This window comes from Cervus canadensis, chromosome 4, assembly GCF_019320065.1.
Source record: "Cervus canadensis isolate Bull #8, Minnesota chromosome 4, ASM1932006v1, whole genome shotgun sequence".
Taxonomy (NCBI): domain Eukaryota; kingdom Metazoa; phylum Chordata; class Mammalia; order Artiodactyla; family Cervidae; genus Cervus; species Cervus canadensis.
This window is the reverse complement of record NC_057389.1, coordinates 89,885,222-89,900,253: the sequence shown is the minus strand read 5'-3', so window position 1 is coordinate 89,900,253 and position 15,032 is coordinate 89,885,222. Positions and strand designations below refer to the sequence as shown.

The window sequence follows — 15,032 nt, the reverse complement described above, 5'->3', positions numbered from 1 at the left end:
CATCATGAATGTCCCCTGGAAAGGACTGTCTCCAAGACCCCTTAGGCAACAGGCCACCTACATTACCAAGGAGGCTGCTGTTTGCAACCATTGCATGTTTAGTCACTGTTCTTGACCTTGTCACATCCTGTTCTCGTCCACCATCACCTGGTCCATCACTTGGTCCTTCTGACAGCCGCCTTCATGGCTCTCTCTAAGGCACCCACCCCTCTCCATTCCAGCAGCCCCCATCTTGATCCAGGCCTGGACATTTCTGATAGGCCCTCTCCTGCTTGGGCTCCATGCAACAGCCAAACTGAAAGTGAAAGTATTAGTTGCTCAGTTGTGTCCAACTCTTTGTGACCCTCTGGACTGTAGTCCTCCAGGCTTCTCTGTCCATGGGATTCTCTAGGCAAGAATACTGGAGTGCGTTGCCACTCCTTTCTCCAGGGGATCTTTCCTACCCAGGGATCGAACCTGAGTCTCACTCCTTTGCAGGAAGATTCTTTTCTGTCTGAGCTGCCAGGGAAGCCGTCAGATTAGTTTTTAAGGAATACCTAAAGTCTTTAAGATAGACCTTAAATCTCCCATCAAATCACCTCCTGCTCGGTGTGGTACCTCCCACAGCTGGGCATTAGCAAGGTCATGACAGTCAAGATGCTCCCCCTCCCCCTCTTGGCTGGTCCAAGCCCTGGGCCTGCTGCCCCAGAGCCCCTCTCCCCCCACCCCTGTCCCCAGAGCCCCACTTGCTTCTACAAGGAAGTCAAAGAGACGGGAGTAGAGCCCCTTGGCCAGAGCATCCCGTGTGTAGGCTGCCTGCTCCACGTTCAGGGTCACGTCAATGGACTCGCTGCGTCCGCCCCAACGGCTGTCCATCTTGCGGCTGGTCAATTTCTCCTGCAGCCGCCCGCTGTCAATGCCCAGGAGGTAGGCGGGGAAGGCCAGGACTGCCAGGTGGTGGGGTGGAGAGAAAGGGAACAGCCCGTCAGGTTCTTGGGCCTCACACAGGGGCTCCCATCTCTCTCCATTTTTGCCCTTTGACATAGATCTTGTTCGCTTAGGTCCTCAGCCGCCGGGGGCCACAACTGGGAGGAAGCAGTTCACACACACACACACACCCACACGCCTCCACCATACCCTCTGCAGCACCCACACTCACGGTCTGCACTCTCCACCCGGGCATAATTCCCGTCTTCACAGAAGCTGATGTTTCCCAAATGCAAGATGCCCGCCACGAGCTGCAGGACCAGCTCCTGGACATTGGCCGGGATCCCGATGACTTGCATGGCGCTCTGTAAGCACATGGGGCACAGAGCCTCTGGTGCAAAGCCCGACCTCCAGCCGACCCACGGGTTAGGCTTCAGTGGTCACAGCACAGACATGCGGGGCAGGGGGGGCGAGGGTGGGGGGACGGTCCGGACACCTGGACCCCTCTCCTGGCTTTTTTTTTTTTTTGCTGTGTGACCTTAGGCAAGTCCCTGTCCCTCTCCGGGCCTTGGTTTCCCGATTTGTAACACAAGAAGGTTTCTGGGGGCTGAAGTGGCAACAGGTGCTCACCAGAGTCTCACTGAAGTCGCTCCGGTCATCGGTGCCGTCCACCTTGTAGGTGTCTGACTGGTTGAGGTAGTAATAGTAGTCGGGAGTCATGAGCCCGAGGTTCTGCCGCTGCTCCTGAGAGGCCCCTTCCAGCAGCTGCAGGGCAAGTGAAGCTCATTCACGTGGTGGTGGATGGGTGCAGCCCTTGTAACCCCCCAGTCCTCGCCATCACGGGCTCCCAACACCGACCCTCCCGTGGTATCCCACCCTGGGCTCCAGTGGGGCTCCCTCTGCCCCAGCCGCATGGCCACCTTCCTTGCACCTGGTAGTAGATGTGGAAATTCCTCTCGTTTTCATTCTGCATGACCACGCGGGATTTCTCCAGCAGGAAGTTGGAGATCTTGCCCCCATCCGGCTCCCCACCTCGGCTGAACTGGATCTCAAAGTACTTGCCCTGAACCCGAGAAAGCCACATCAGTCCCCGCCCAGAGCCCTAGGGCTACAGGTGAGGAAGGACTGGGGATGGGTCTTATGAGCCTTCTTTCCCAAGTGACCTCAAGTAGCTCTTCTCTCCCCAACTCCCACTTACTGTTCTTCTCACCAGCTCTTTCCCTCCAGCCTTTGCTTAAGCTGGGTCCTGGGCCAGAAATGCCTTTTCCTCCCTCCCTGATGATTCAAGCCCTAACCTGGGACCTCTAGCCCTGTTGCCATTCCCTCCTCCAGGGGATCTTCCCAACCCAAGAGTCGAACGTGGGTCTCCTGCACTGCAGGTGGATTTTTTACCATCTGAACCAAAATTATATAAAATAAGGGGCTTCCCAGGTAGCACCAGTGGTAAAGAATCTGCCTGCCAATGCAGGAGACATAAGTACCTCGGGTTTGACCCCTGGATTGGAAAGATCCCCTGGAGAAGGAAGTGGCAACCCACTCCAGTATTCTTGCCTGGGAAATCCCATGGACAGAGGAGCCTGGCAGGCTACAGTCCATGGGGTCACAAAAAAGTTGGACACCACTGAACACAACAACAGCAATAGGATAGAATAAAATAAAATAGAATTAAATGTTCTTGTGGTTCATTCATGTTTTTCTGTATATTAGTAGTCTGAAAACACAGACTGTGTGATTCTATTTATATGAAATCCTAAAACTGCTGAAACTAATCTATGGTGCCAAAAAAAAAATTAGAGTGACTTCTTCTTGGGTAAGGTAGAAGTAGAGGCTGATTAGAAAGAGACAAGAGGAGACTTTCTGCAGAGATGGTGATATTCTGTATACTGATAGGAGTGTTGGTTGCATGGGTGTATGCAATTGTCTAAATTAATGAATAGTCCCCTTTAGATTTACATATTTTGCTGTATGCAAATTTAACTTTATTTTTAAATTTTTTAAATTTTTTTTGTGCTCTCACTTTTATTGCTGTGAATTATTTACATCTAAAATGTTGAATCATGAAACTGATGGTACAGGAGTGAAAACCACAGCACTTCAAGCTTTCTGTATCATTATCTTTCCTTGTTCCACAGTTCAGGTCTTTGTCTAACAGTTCTGTCTTGGAGTCACACTTTGGAAAGTTGAGGTGGCTGGTTTCTCACACCTTTTGTGTCTGTGAATATAACTTGTGGCAGGAAAATAACATGTGGGTGGACTGTTTGATGCAGTCCACCAGTGGTCCATAATAGCAGTCATTCACGATGCACTGATAGACCTGATTTGCTAGAACTCCATCTGGAATCTGAGAAGGGTCCCGTGGCATACTATTTATAACAGACTTGGAGGGTGGAGCTTCCTCATGCTCTTCTAGAAACCTTTCCAGTATGATCCGAGCCATTAATGAGGGTGCATACTCCACCTCATTGGCTAGCTCCAGGAGCACTGGGGCAGCTCCATTTCCCCCCACTGCATTCAGATACCTCTGGTAATAACTTTCAATCACTTCTGAAGTATGATGTTTGGCATGTTAATATGTTTCTTAATATGTTTCTGGTACTCCTGGGAGAAGATGCTCAGCAGAGTGGCCTGTGATTGACTGGGGAACCTCTGCTTCAGCTTCCTCAGGCTCTGCCTGGTAGGCGGTACAGACACTAGGCACTGGGCTATCTCATCATACTGGGCTTTGGTCAGTATCATGTTGGGCCAGGGACAGGGAGATGACAAGGGAAAGGAGAAAGGACACCCTTGTCTCGAGCAGTCTTGCTGTTGACAGACGAGGGTGCGTACACAGCAGCACAGCACGGTGTCCCCGACTTCCTGGGCCCCTAACCCCCTGCAACCCTGGGTGCACAAGCCAAGACTTCACCAGGCACCTCCGCGGTGGGAGGCGGGCTCGCAAATTTAACTTTAAAAGAAATGAAAGAGGGCTGCAAATTTATATTGGACTCTGATTAATCATCTGAATGCTCAAGTGTTTGAGGGAAAGGTATGATCGAGGCACATATGATTAAGCAAGAATAGTAAAATATTAATGGTAGAATCTGGGAGATGAGCATACAGGTGTTCACTGCAGTGTTTAGCTTTTCCATGTATATGAAAATTTTTAAAATAAAATGTTGGAGAAAATACTTTAAATATAATTATATTGAAATATATTAGAAAATAAAATATAATTATTATTATACATAATATCTAGGGAAAAAATCTCATTAGTGTCAGAATTCATTAAGCCATTTCCATGTTCAAGCATTTACTGAAATTATTGAAGTCTATGAAAGTGAAAGTGTTAGTCACTCAGTCGTGTCTGACTTTTTGCGACCCCATAGACTGTAGCCACTGGGCTCCTCTGTCCATGGGATTCTCCAGGCAAGAATACTGGAGTGGGTAACCATTCCCTCCTTCAGGGAATCTTCCCGATTCAGGGATCAAACTTGGGTTTCCTGAAGTGCAGCGAGATTCTTTACCATCTAAGCCACCACACCATCCCATTCCAACAGAGGAGACCCACAAGGTTACATTGTTTTTTTTTTTGTCCAAGCCACACATCCAAACAGTGACAGAAAATGATGACAAACCCAAATCCGTTTACCTATTCTGTCTTTCATTAGGCTCAGCATAGCACCTGACACAAAGAAGGACTCCAAGAAGCGTTTGATGAAAGAAAGAATGAATGAGGGAATAAATGGGACCTGAAATGCAAATAGGAACAGACATAGCCTAGTTGCAGCCAGGGGAGGAGTATTCAAGAATGGTACGCGAACATGTCTTGGCCTCCACAGAGCTGCTGATGGGGAACTTTTTTTTTCAGAGGGATCATGAACAGGAAGCCAGTCTCCCATTGAGGAGCAGGTATTTCCCATACTCTGGAGCGTATAGGTAAAGGAAAGAGACAGAGACAAACAGTATAGAGGCCACAAGACTCACAAAGCGACTGGAGTTATTGTTGCGCACTGTCTTGGCATTGCCAAAGGCTTCCAGCAGTGGGTTTGATTGAAGGATGATATCTTTCACGTGCTGGGGAAAGAGGCAGGTGGGGGTGGGAAGAGGTCAGACTGAGGTGGGGTGTGGGAGTTTGGAGGTGAGGGGATGAAATTCCGTGTGGGGAGACTCAGCCTCTCTTCCTGTTTTGCCTTACCTGGACCTTCTCGCCTCCACCCGACACCTTGGAGATGTAGCCCATGATATATTTGGCTGCCACGGTCTTCCCAGCTCCACTCTCTCCACTGAGGATGGGGGAGAGAAAGGATGATGAATGACCAGGGGTGGAGGAAGTGCCCTTTCTAGCTGGGGCTCTGATCGTTTATTCACTGACGCCTATTGGGTGCCAGGCAATAGCCCAGGGGATACCATAGCCAACAAGACGGATCTAAAACTCTATCCTCCTGACACTTAGATGGAACAGGTGGGCAATAACAGAATGAATGCCTAAAATGCTTCATGGATCAGACGGTGAGAAGCTAAGTAGAGTGGGGATGGGGGTGGAGAGGGACAGCGAGGCTCTGTTTGGATCAAGAGTTCCAATTAAACCTCCCTGGGGTGGTGATGCTGTTTGGGGGGCTTTGGGGAGGAGGGTCTGGGGTTCCCAGTCTGTACCTGATGATGACACACTGGTTCTCACAGTCTATAAGCATGTTCCGGTACATATTGTCGGTGAGGGCGTAGATGTGTGGGGGATTCTCATACTGGGCCTGGTGGGAGAGATCAGGGCTCAGCCTAGGGCTAAGGTCAGGGGGAAGCCTTGGGGCTGTGGCTCCCACCCAGTCCCCGCCTCACCGCGCCCTGGTAGAGGTCGATCTCACGGTCTGTGAAGTAGGGCATCTGCTTGAAAGGGTTTACGGAGATGAGCACGGAGCCAATGTAGGTCTGGGGTGGAGGTGGTTAAGGGCCATGCAGCGTCCTGGCAAGCTGTGTCCCTCAAGGGGCCCTGTCCCCTCCTCCTGCTCCCTTGGGGCCTCCCCATGACTTGGAGGAAGAGATGGAGATACTCCAGGTGTCTTAGGAAAAAACTGAGCTGGATACAGAAAGAGGGGAACAGCGGGTGCTGTGCCTGAGTTACCCCAGAGCAGAGGGAGCAGTGAGAACCGCGGCCACTCCCAACGGGAGCCCCCCTGCCACTCCGCTATACCCGGGTCCTAACGCCCCGCGCTCTTGCTGCCCACCCCCACTCTTCCTGTGGTCAGGTAGGCGTGTCCCTTCCGGCCTACAGCCTCTCTTTCATCTTCCCCTGCCCGCATCCACCCACCATCCCTCCATCCACTGGTCAGACATCCTCCTGTCCCTGAGTCCTGCATCTGCCCACCCCGCCCACGGCCCAGGGTACAAAGATGTAGTCATCCATGAAGCGCTTGCGGAGGTTGCCCACGATGGCGTCCTCAGTGATCTGGGGTAGAAGCACCATGTCGTCCACGCCGCTCTGCTTCACATTGTGGCTCTGCCAGTGGAAGCGCTCCTTGCTACCCTGGGGGTGGGGGAGGTGGGAGACGGTGAGCCCCTGCAGGGGGCGTGGCGGGGGCTGGTGCCTCAGCACTCCTCCCCTTCCCACCTGGCTCACCTGCATCATCAGCTTCTGATGCTGTCCCCTTGCCCACCTGCCACCTCCCTCCCTCCTTCCCCATCTCAGGGACTACAGGAGAGGGAGACAAGGTCTAGTCCCAAAAGAGGAGGACAGACAGAATGACAGCTTGGATATGTCCCTCAGCCCTCTCTCTTTGGGTACCAGCATCCCTCCACTTTGTATCCCCTTGCCATGGAGCAGAGGGTGATGCCTGGCCCAGTGGGGCAGAGTGTGCTTGGGGATCTGGCAACTGTGGGAGGGGAGGAGGGCATCAGGGAAGGCTTGATGGGGGAGCTCACCCACCCTCTCTCTCACATCCCCAGCCCATCTCTCCCTCCCTTGGCCCAGGCTGAGTTCCTGACTTTTCCCTGGCATTTGACCCAAGACGCTTGCTCCTTGGAAGAAAAGGTATGACGAACAGTGTATTAAAAAGCAGAGACATCACTTTGCTGGCAAATTTCCGTATAGTCAAAAGCTGTGGTTTTTCCAATAGTCATGTATGGATGTGAGAATTGGACCATAAAGAAGGGTGAGTCCTGAAGAGTTGATGCTTTCGAACTGTGCTGCTGGAGAAGACTCTTGAGAATCCTTTGGACAGCAAGGAGATCAAACTAGTCAATCCTAAAGGATATCAACCCTGAATATTCATTGGAAGGACTGATGCTGAAACTGAAGCTTCAACACTTTGGCCACCTGATGTGAAGAGCTGACTCATTGGAAAAGACTCTGATCTAAGAAAGATTGAAAGCAAAAGGAGAAGGGGGCGGCAGAGGATGAGATGGTTGGATGGCATCACCGACTCAACAGACATGAGTTTGAACAAACTCTGGGGGATAGTGAAGGACAGGAAAGCCTGGTGAGCTGCAGTCCATGGGGTCACAAAGAAATCAGACATGACTGAATGACTGAACAACAATGTTTCCACCTCAAGGTGACCTTCTTCCCCCCACTTGCTTCCTCCTACCTTGGGGTCCTCCTAGCCCGTCGCCCTGAGATTCTCTCGGTCACCATGTGTCTGTGATCTCTGCCTCAGTGCCCTGCTGTGACCTTGGTCCTCAGCTCCCCCAGGCTTCCCACCACCCCTGCCATGGTCTCCATCCTTAGAGAGTCAGTTCCGGCACATTCCAAGCTCCCACTTTCCCTTTTAATTTTCTCCCTCAGCTTTTCATCAGCTGACACCTTTCTTCGGTCTCAAGGCAAGGAGGAGACTCAGACACAAGTTCCCCATTTAAACTCCTTCTCCAGGAAGCCTGCCAGGAATGCTCTCTCCTCTTAGACCAGCTGAGGTCATCCAGCACCTTAAACACTTCAGCACACTGGCTCTCTCAGGCACTCTCTGCCTCTGTTCAATATACCCTGTCACAGAGGGATCGGGCACAGAGTGGTGGAGCTCTCCTAGCTGGTAACTCATGCTCAGACAAGGTCTCTCTCCTGAAGGAATCCCCACACCCACCAGACCTGGAGCCCCTGGAGGGCAGGGATTTGGACTAAGTCCTTTCTCAGCCCCCGCAGGGAGGACCTGGCAAGGGACAAGGGCAAAGAAAGAAACCCAGCTTCAGAGGAAGCCCCCAAGAACAAAGATGCATATGTGATAAGACGCTTCAGTCACGTCCGACTCTTTGCAACTCTATGGACTGTAGCTCACCAGGTCCTCTGTCTATGGGATTCTCCAGACAAGAATATTCAAGTGGGTTCCCAAGCCCTCCTCCAGGGGATCACCCTGACCCAGGGATCGAACCTGCAGCCCTTATGTCCCCTGTATTGGCAGGCAGGTTCTTTACCACTAGCACCACTTGGGAAACTCAAGAGCAAAGATACTGGGAACCAAAGTCAGGTCTTCAAAGATGACCAGGACTTGCCAGGGGAGTGGAGATCGTGTGCTGGGCCCATCTGGGAGGGGATTCAGGCGGAGATCAAGCGGGAGGGTCAGTGTGGGCAACTCCAGGGCAGAGGTAGATGAGAATCCAGTCTCTCCCCAGTGCTCCCCAGGGGGAACTGGGGAGCCATAGAAGGTTCCTGAGCAGGGGAGGTGCTAGCTCAGATTCTGGTCATGCTGACAGTCTCTGAGGTGGGGGGGTGGGGCAGGGATTCATGGAAGAATATCCAGAGACATTAAATCAGCCCAGTTTTGGGTGTGGGTTAGATCTGGGTTCTGATCCTGTGTGACCTAACATTGCTCTGAGCCTCAATGACTTCATCTGTAAAATGGGAGGAGCAGCCTTACTTCCCAGGGTTGAAAAGAGAGATTAACTGCTTTGGGGGAACAAAGTGGGGAAGGGGAAGGGTTCCCGGAAGAGGGACACTTGACAGAATTAACATTCACCGAGCATCTATGACACGCCCGATGCTGGAGGCAGGTGTTGCTAATTTTTTGTTTTTAAACTTATTTTGCATTGGGGTATAGCTGATTAACAAACAATGTTGTGATAGTTTCAGGTGAGCAGTGAAGGGACTCAGCCCTGCAAGATGTCACCCATACTGTTGGCAATCGTCTAGCTCAGTGCCGTAAAGTCTGGGAAGGAGATTGGGGCCTGAGAGGGATTTGACCCTTGACTAAGGATGCAGCTAACCTGGTTCCAAGGACGTGGGGTTCAAATCCCGGGTCATCTGACAGCAAAGGCCAGGTTTTTGCATCTACATTCGTGAGTGGCTGGGCTCCAGGGGGCTTTGGGGATGGTGTGTGAAAGCTGAGAAGGGTTTTGATCAAGTACAGAGAGAAAAGGTTCAGCAGACAGAGTGAACTGCCAGGGCAAGTACAGAGGTGTGACTGAAGCAGGAAGAGAAAGCAGAGGAGGGAGTGTTTCGGGGAGGGTAGGGGGGAGGAAGGGGCAGGGCTGGAGCCCCTGAGACTGCTTCTAGCCTGATTATTGAGAGTGAATTTTTCTTTCTTTTTTAAAAAAGAACATGGAGAAGGGCATGGCAACCCACTCCAGTATTCTTGCCTTGAGAATCCCATGGGCAGAGGAGCCTGATGGGTTACAGTCCACGGGGTCGCAACGAGTTGGATGTGACTGAAGCAACTTAGCACACACATGTAGTAAATAAAAAGATACATATGGAGTGCCTGCTTTGGCAGCACATATACTAAAATTGGAGCGATACAGAGAAGATTAGCTATGGCCCTTGTGCAAGGATGACACGCAAATTCGTGAAGCAGTCCATATTTTTAAGTTAGAAAGAAAAACACCAATACAGTATACTAACGCACACATATGGAATTCAGAAAGATGGTAATGATGACCCTATATGCGAGACAGCAGAAGAGACACAAATGTAAAGAACAGTCTTTCAGACTCTGTGGGAGAAGGCAAGGGTGGGATGATTTGAGAGAATAGCACTGAAACATGTATATTATCATATGTGAAACAGATCGCCAGTCCGGGTTTGATGCATGAGACAGGGTGCTCAGGGCTGGTGCACTGGGATGACCCTGAGGGATGGGATGGGGAGGGAGGTGGGAGGGAGGGTCAGGATGGGGAACACATGTACACCCATGGCTGATTCATGCCAATGTATGGCAAAAACCACTACAATATTGTAAAGTAATTAGCTTCCAAATAAAATAAATTAATTAAAAAAAATAAAAAATAAATAAAAAAGAACACTATTTTATTATCCTTACTGTTATTTAGTTTATTTATTGGCTGTGCCATGCAGATCTGCGACTTCAGTTCCCTGACTAGGGATTTAACCCATGCCCCCTGCATTGGAAGTGCAGTCCTAACCACTGGATCACCAGGGAAGTCCCAAGTGTGAATTTTTCCAATGGCAATTATGACCCCATCTCTCTGTTGGCGGCTTCCCATCACTGCCGTCCCCATGCAGCCACTCCACAGAGATTTCTTGAGCACCTAGTCTGTGCCAGTAACCTAGGACTTTAGGAAGAACTCTTTCAGTTCCTCACTCCCTTGCCTCTAAGTCTTTGCAGATGTTGAGCCCTCTGCCCAGAACATCCTTCCTGCCTGGTTAACAATGCCAGTCTAGGGACTTTCCTACTGGTCCAGTGGTTAATAACCCACCAACCAATGTGGGGGACACAGGTTCAATCCCTGGCCTGGGAAGATCCCACAGGCTGCAGAGCAACTCAGCCTGTGCGCCACAACTCCTGAGTCTGCTTGCTGCGACTCCTGAAGCCTGTGTGCCTAGAGCCTGTGCTCTGCAACAAGAGAAGCCACCACAATGAGAAGGCCTTGTACCTCAACTGGTGAGTAGCCCCCGCTCGTGGCAACTAGAGAAAGCATACATGCAGCAGCAAGGACTCAGTGCGGCCAAAAAAAAAAAAAGAAAAGAAAAGCCAATCTTTGCCTTAAGACGTGGCTCAGGTGACACCTCCTCCTAGAAGACCTCCCTGATTCCAGGCCAGGTCAAGTGCTCCCTCTAGATCTGCCAACTCTCTGGGCATCCCTTTCCATAACCCCATCCCCGATCTAGATGTTGTGAGTGCTATCTGGGGTTATACTGCTCCTCAGGGTGCTTTAAGAATTGTGGGAGGACTAAGGACTATTCTTAACTAAGCGGTTAAGAATCCGCTTGCCAATGCAGGGGACACAGGTTTGATCCCTGATCTGGGAACTAAGATCCCACTTGCGGTGGGGCAACTAAGCTCGCTCTACAGCTAGTAAAGTCTGCATACCCTAGAGTCTGTGCTCTGCAACAAGAGAAGCGGCCACAATGGGAATCCTGTGCACCTCAGCGAAGATTAGCCCCCGCTCACTGCAACTAGAGAAAGCCCACAAGCAGCAACAAAGACCCAGCGTAGCCATAAATAGGTAGCGTAATTAATTTAAGAAAAAGAAAGAAGCATCCAGTGTTTAGAAGCTTATGTTGCTCGTGAGGTTAATGTGTCCTACTTGGGGTGGTGGGGGTGGGGCTGTCTCGCTGGCTGGGACACACCTGTGTTGAGGTGTTAGCACCTGGCCACTCTGGTGAGAGTTCTTGGGCCACTGGCCTGAGCACTTTCATCTTTCCATGCACATTTTATTCTAAATGACTCTCTCCTGGCCTTGCAGGGGACCACATTCAATGTTTCTGAAAGATGGAAGTTAGTGTGATTTGTTGCATGTGAATTTCATTTCAGTGTTTCAAGGGGGCCTGCTGAGATGTTTGGTACAAGAAGCAGGTGCTGGGTGTGATGGGCTTCCCAGGTGGCTCAGTGGTAAAGAATCCGCCTGCCGATACAGGAGACGTGGGTTCTCTCCCTGGGTTGGGAAGATCCCCTGGAGAAGGAGATGGCAACTCACTCCAGTATTCTTGCTTGGAAAACCCCATGGACAGAGGAGCCTGGTGGGCTACAGTCCATGGGGTCACAAAGAGACGGACAAGGCAGCGACTGAGCAACAGCAACTGGGTGTGATGCTCTGAGAACCCTGGGATTCAGCAGGAAGGGTAGGTGGGGGAGGACAAGGTTTCGGGAACAGCAGCGTGGAGGGGTTAGCAAGCATCCCACGGCAGAGGCTGAGTTTGGAGGCAGCCAGGACCTGGGGTGGCCAGTTGGGAGAAGCAGGGAGCTATCGACTGGACCCCCAGCTGCTAAAGAACTTCACGCTCACTGGAGGCTCAGAGGGTCCCCCCATGGACACCTCAGGGTCAGGAGTCAACTTGGGAGGTCAGGAGGTATAGACAGGGAGAGAGGACTGCTTTTGGACAGTCTGGCCAAGAACGGGAAGAGGGAAAGAGGCTTTGTGGGAAAGGAGGGGTCAGGGGAGTGTATTTTCTGTTTTTAAAATAAGGAGACCAGCTAGTGTGTTGGTGAGAAAAGCAAAATTTTAAATGAAATTTTAAATACAGGGGATGAAGTGGTGTCATTCAGGGACCTGGTGGGGCTGCAGTTTTCCTGAGTCGGGGTGGGGAGTTTGGGTGGGTGAACTGGAAGTGGATTCTCTCTCTGAAGACCTCAAAGGGTGAGGCGTGGGTGGTAACTATGGTAACCGGGAACAACAATACGTAACAAAAGTTCACACCCCACTGGCACTTATTTTGTGCCAGACACTGGTCTAAGCTTTTTCCGTGAATTATCTCATCGCATCCTCTGGGCACACGCCTGGGTCAGTACTCTGATTAGGTCCATCTTGCGAAAGAGAAAACTATGGCCCGGAGAGAGAGGTTAAGTGTCCTCCCTAAGGTCACACAGCTGAAAGGGAAGCCGGGTCTGTGTTGGGAATGGCCAGGGTTGGTGCTATATAGGTCAGATGAGGATGGGGAGGAGACATGTATGGTCCTGTCCAGGGTTTCCTTTTTGGGGTCATCCTGATCTCCATACTCTTGGGACCCCCCTTGGGCTCAGCTGAGACTACAGGCCACTTCCTTTCTCTGAGGTCAGAGGCCCTGAGGCCGGCTGTGTCTGGCTGGCTCTCCTGGCCCCTAGAACTTGGTTCCTCTTCCTGTCCCTCCCTCCTTTCCCCACCCAGTGGAGTGGGCCTCTGCCTCTAGCAGCCCCTCCTTCTGTGTCCAGCCCCAGGAAGCTGGGACCCCCGGATCCAGCCGAGTTCTACACCATCACACAAAAAACCCATGGGTTGTTTGTGACGGAGAGAGAGGTTTTGCTCAAGGGGGTACAGTGTGAGGGAGGAGAGTTGAGAATTTTGGCAAGGGATGAACTGGGTGTGAGGCCTGGCTTGACACTTGGCTATGGGACTCCAGGGAGGCCACTTCACATCTCCAAGCCTCAGTTGCCCCATCTGTAGAACGGGTGCCATAATAAATCTCCTCCGTGGGCTTGCTGGGGAAAATAAACAAGCCAGTGCTGAGAAAAGATCCACTGGGTTGCCTCAGGAAATGGCAGCCAGTGTCCCCAAGAGCATTTAGTGAAAGTGGTCAGTGTTTGATAATATAGAGGAGCTGGTCAACATAGCCTTGTTGAATGAATAAATGAATGAAGTGTCATTTCGATAAGACGACCTCCTACCCTGTGCCATTGGTATCCATCTCTTTGTGTCCCCCAAGTCTCCGAGGGTCAAGTTGAAGCTGTTTGTTCCTCCCTTGGGGGTGAGGGTGTAACAGAGAGCTGTGGTCACAGTTGACCACAAGTCAGATATGACTCAACAGGCTGGAGTTCTTGTGAAAGATAGTCAGGGGCGTGAGGTGACTGGGACGGAAAAGAGAACATATTTTCTAACTTCAGCTCTTCAGAGAGGCTCCCCCCTTACAGCAGAGGGGGCATGGGGTTGCAGCTTCCCTGGTGCCAAAGAAGGGAGAACCAAGGGCTGGGGAATTGGAGCCCTGTAGTGAAAACACTTTCTGAACTCCTACTATGCATGGAGGTCTGTGGGGACCAGGACTAGACTCTGCTCTTGAGTAGCTCAGAAACGAGTTGTGCAGGGGAGACAGTGATCCCAATCAGACTGCACGAAGAAGAACTGAGGCAATCAGAGAGGGCTTCCTGTAGGAGGCTGAGGCAATCAGAGCAGGCTTCCTGTAGGAGACAGACCTTGAAATGTGAATGTTTCAGAATGTTGTCAGTGGTGGCAGCAGGAGCAATGGGCCAGAAGGCCTTGGGTGCGTGTGGGACACCAGGATTCTAGTTGCTTGAATTAAAAGCTAGGCTATAGGAGTCAGCCCACACCCTCAGGTGGCCTCTCACCTGGACGGAGGAGGAAGAGGTTGTCGATCAAGGTGGCCGTACAAAGTGTGACCTTGGGGATCACTGGTTGAAATCCTCTACTATCTTGGGGTTTCTGGCCACTTGTCGAATCTCCCTGCCTCTGTTTTCTCACTGGGCAAATGGGAATATTGAGGACTATGGGCCTCATGGGCAGCTGTGCAGATTCAATGAGGCGAAGCTTGTCAAGAGGAAACACTAGCCTCTCTCCCCATCGCCAGTGGCAGCAGCAGCAGCAACCTTAAGCTGGCCAATCCCACAGGCTCGGGACACAAGGCCAGGAGGAGAAGGGCTGGAGGAGCGAGCTTTTGCAATCTGCACCAACTGCTCTGGCCTCCCTGCTCCTGGGTGGTGATGAGCAGAGCCTCAGACTGGAGAGAACAACGAAGCAGCCACTTCCTTCCTCGCCGGGGTCCTGCGTGCTGTGGTTGCCAGCTGGTGGTGAGGTGAAGCTGCTGTGGCAGGGGCTTGCAGGAGCCGCCCTCAGCCCCTGGCCCCACCCTGGCCCCCTGTTGTGCCCTTGGCACCTGGGTCCTGCTCTGTGGGGCTCTGGGGACACACCCTGTATCTCTACCCTATGCAACCAACATTCTCGCCTCCAACGGCTCTCAGGTCTCCCCCTCCCTTGGGAGGGGTGTCTCAGGCTTCTTTGGCCCTAACCAGAGGCCATTCTCCAACATCTGGGGGTCCTTGTCCTCCTAGCATCTTTTTCCTTCACCCTCTCTTGGCCTCCAGCCTTTTCTGTCCATCCCCGTGACTGCCGCCCCTGGCTCAAGCAGCCACATTACTGGTCTCTCGGCTTCACGTCTATACTTTCAAAACAACCACCATTACTCTCATGTCACCACCATTATCAACTGAGGACAACCAATTGCTGCCTTTACCTGCCCCTGAGCCGAAGTCGAACAGAAACTGCTGATAACCTTAATGCCAGCT

The 15,032-nt window shown here is 51.5% G+C and overlaps 2 protein-coding genes, 1 non-coding gene and 1 pseudogene across 3 annotated transcripts in view; 1 reads left to right on the top strand and 3 right to left on the bottom strand.

Moving 5' to 3' along the window:
• The window catches only part of MYO1F (myosin IF), a 39,661-nt gene that overhangs the window by 22,228 nt on the left and 2,401 nt on the right, over nucleotides 1–15,032 (bottom strand). The window contains exons 2-10 of the mRNA XM_043466405.1: nucleotides 6,266–6,403; nucleotides 5,719–5,808; nucleotides 5,539–5,633; nucleotides 5,081–5,168; nucleotides 4,870–4,959; nucleotides 1,838–1,969; nucleotides 1,537–1,671; nucleotides 1,139–1,271; nucleotides 730–926 (exon numbers count right to left, since the gene is read on the bottom strand). Of these exons, the coding sequence (XP_043322340.1) occupies nucleotides 730–926; nucleotides 1,139–1,271; nucleotides 1,537–1,671; nucleotides 1,838–1,969; nucleotides 4,870–4,959; nucleotides 5,081–5,168; nucleotides 5,539–5,633; nucleotides 5,719–5,808; nucleotides 6,266–6,403 (1,098 nt within the window). The remainder of the gene's footprint in view (nucleotides 1–729; nucleotides 927–1,138; nucleotides 1,272–1,536; nucleotides 1,672–1,837; nucleotides 1,970–4,869; nucleotides 4,960–5,080; nucleotides 5,169–5,538; nucleotides 5,634–5,718; nucleotides 5,809–6,265; nucleotides 6,404–15,032) is intronic.
• On the bottom strand, nucleotides 24–111 carry LOC122441123 (annotated as a pseudogene).
• LOC122440326 (CDAN1-interacting nuclease 1-like) lies at nucleotides 2,560–3,798 on the bottom strand. The gene is given in 2 exon segments (XM_043466427.1): nucleotides 2,560–3,475; nucleotides 3,478–3,798. Coding segments are annotated over 2 exon segments (537 nt in total). The 5' UTR covers nucleotides 3,643–3,798; the 3' UTR covers nucleotides 2,560–3,103.
• LOC122441090 lies at nucleotides 9,560–9,667 on the top strand. Its single transcript, XR_006269233.1, has one exon. It is a non-coding gene; the product is annotated as a U6 spliceosomal RNA (small nuclear RNA).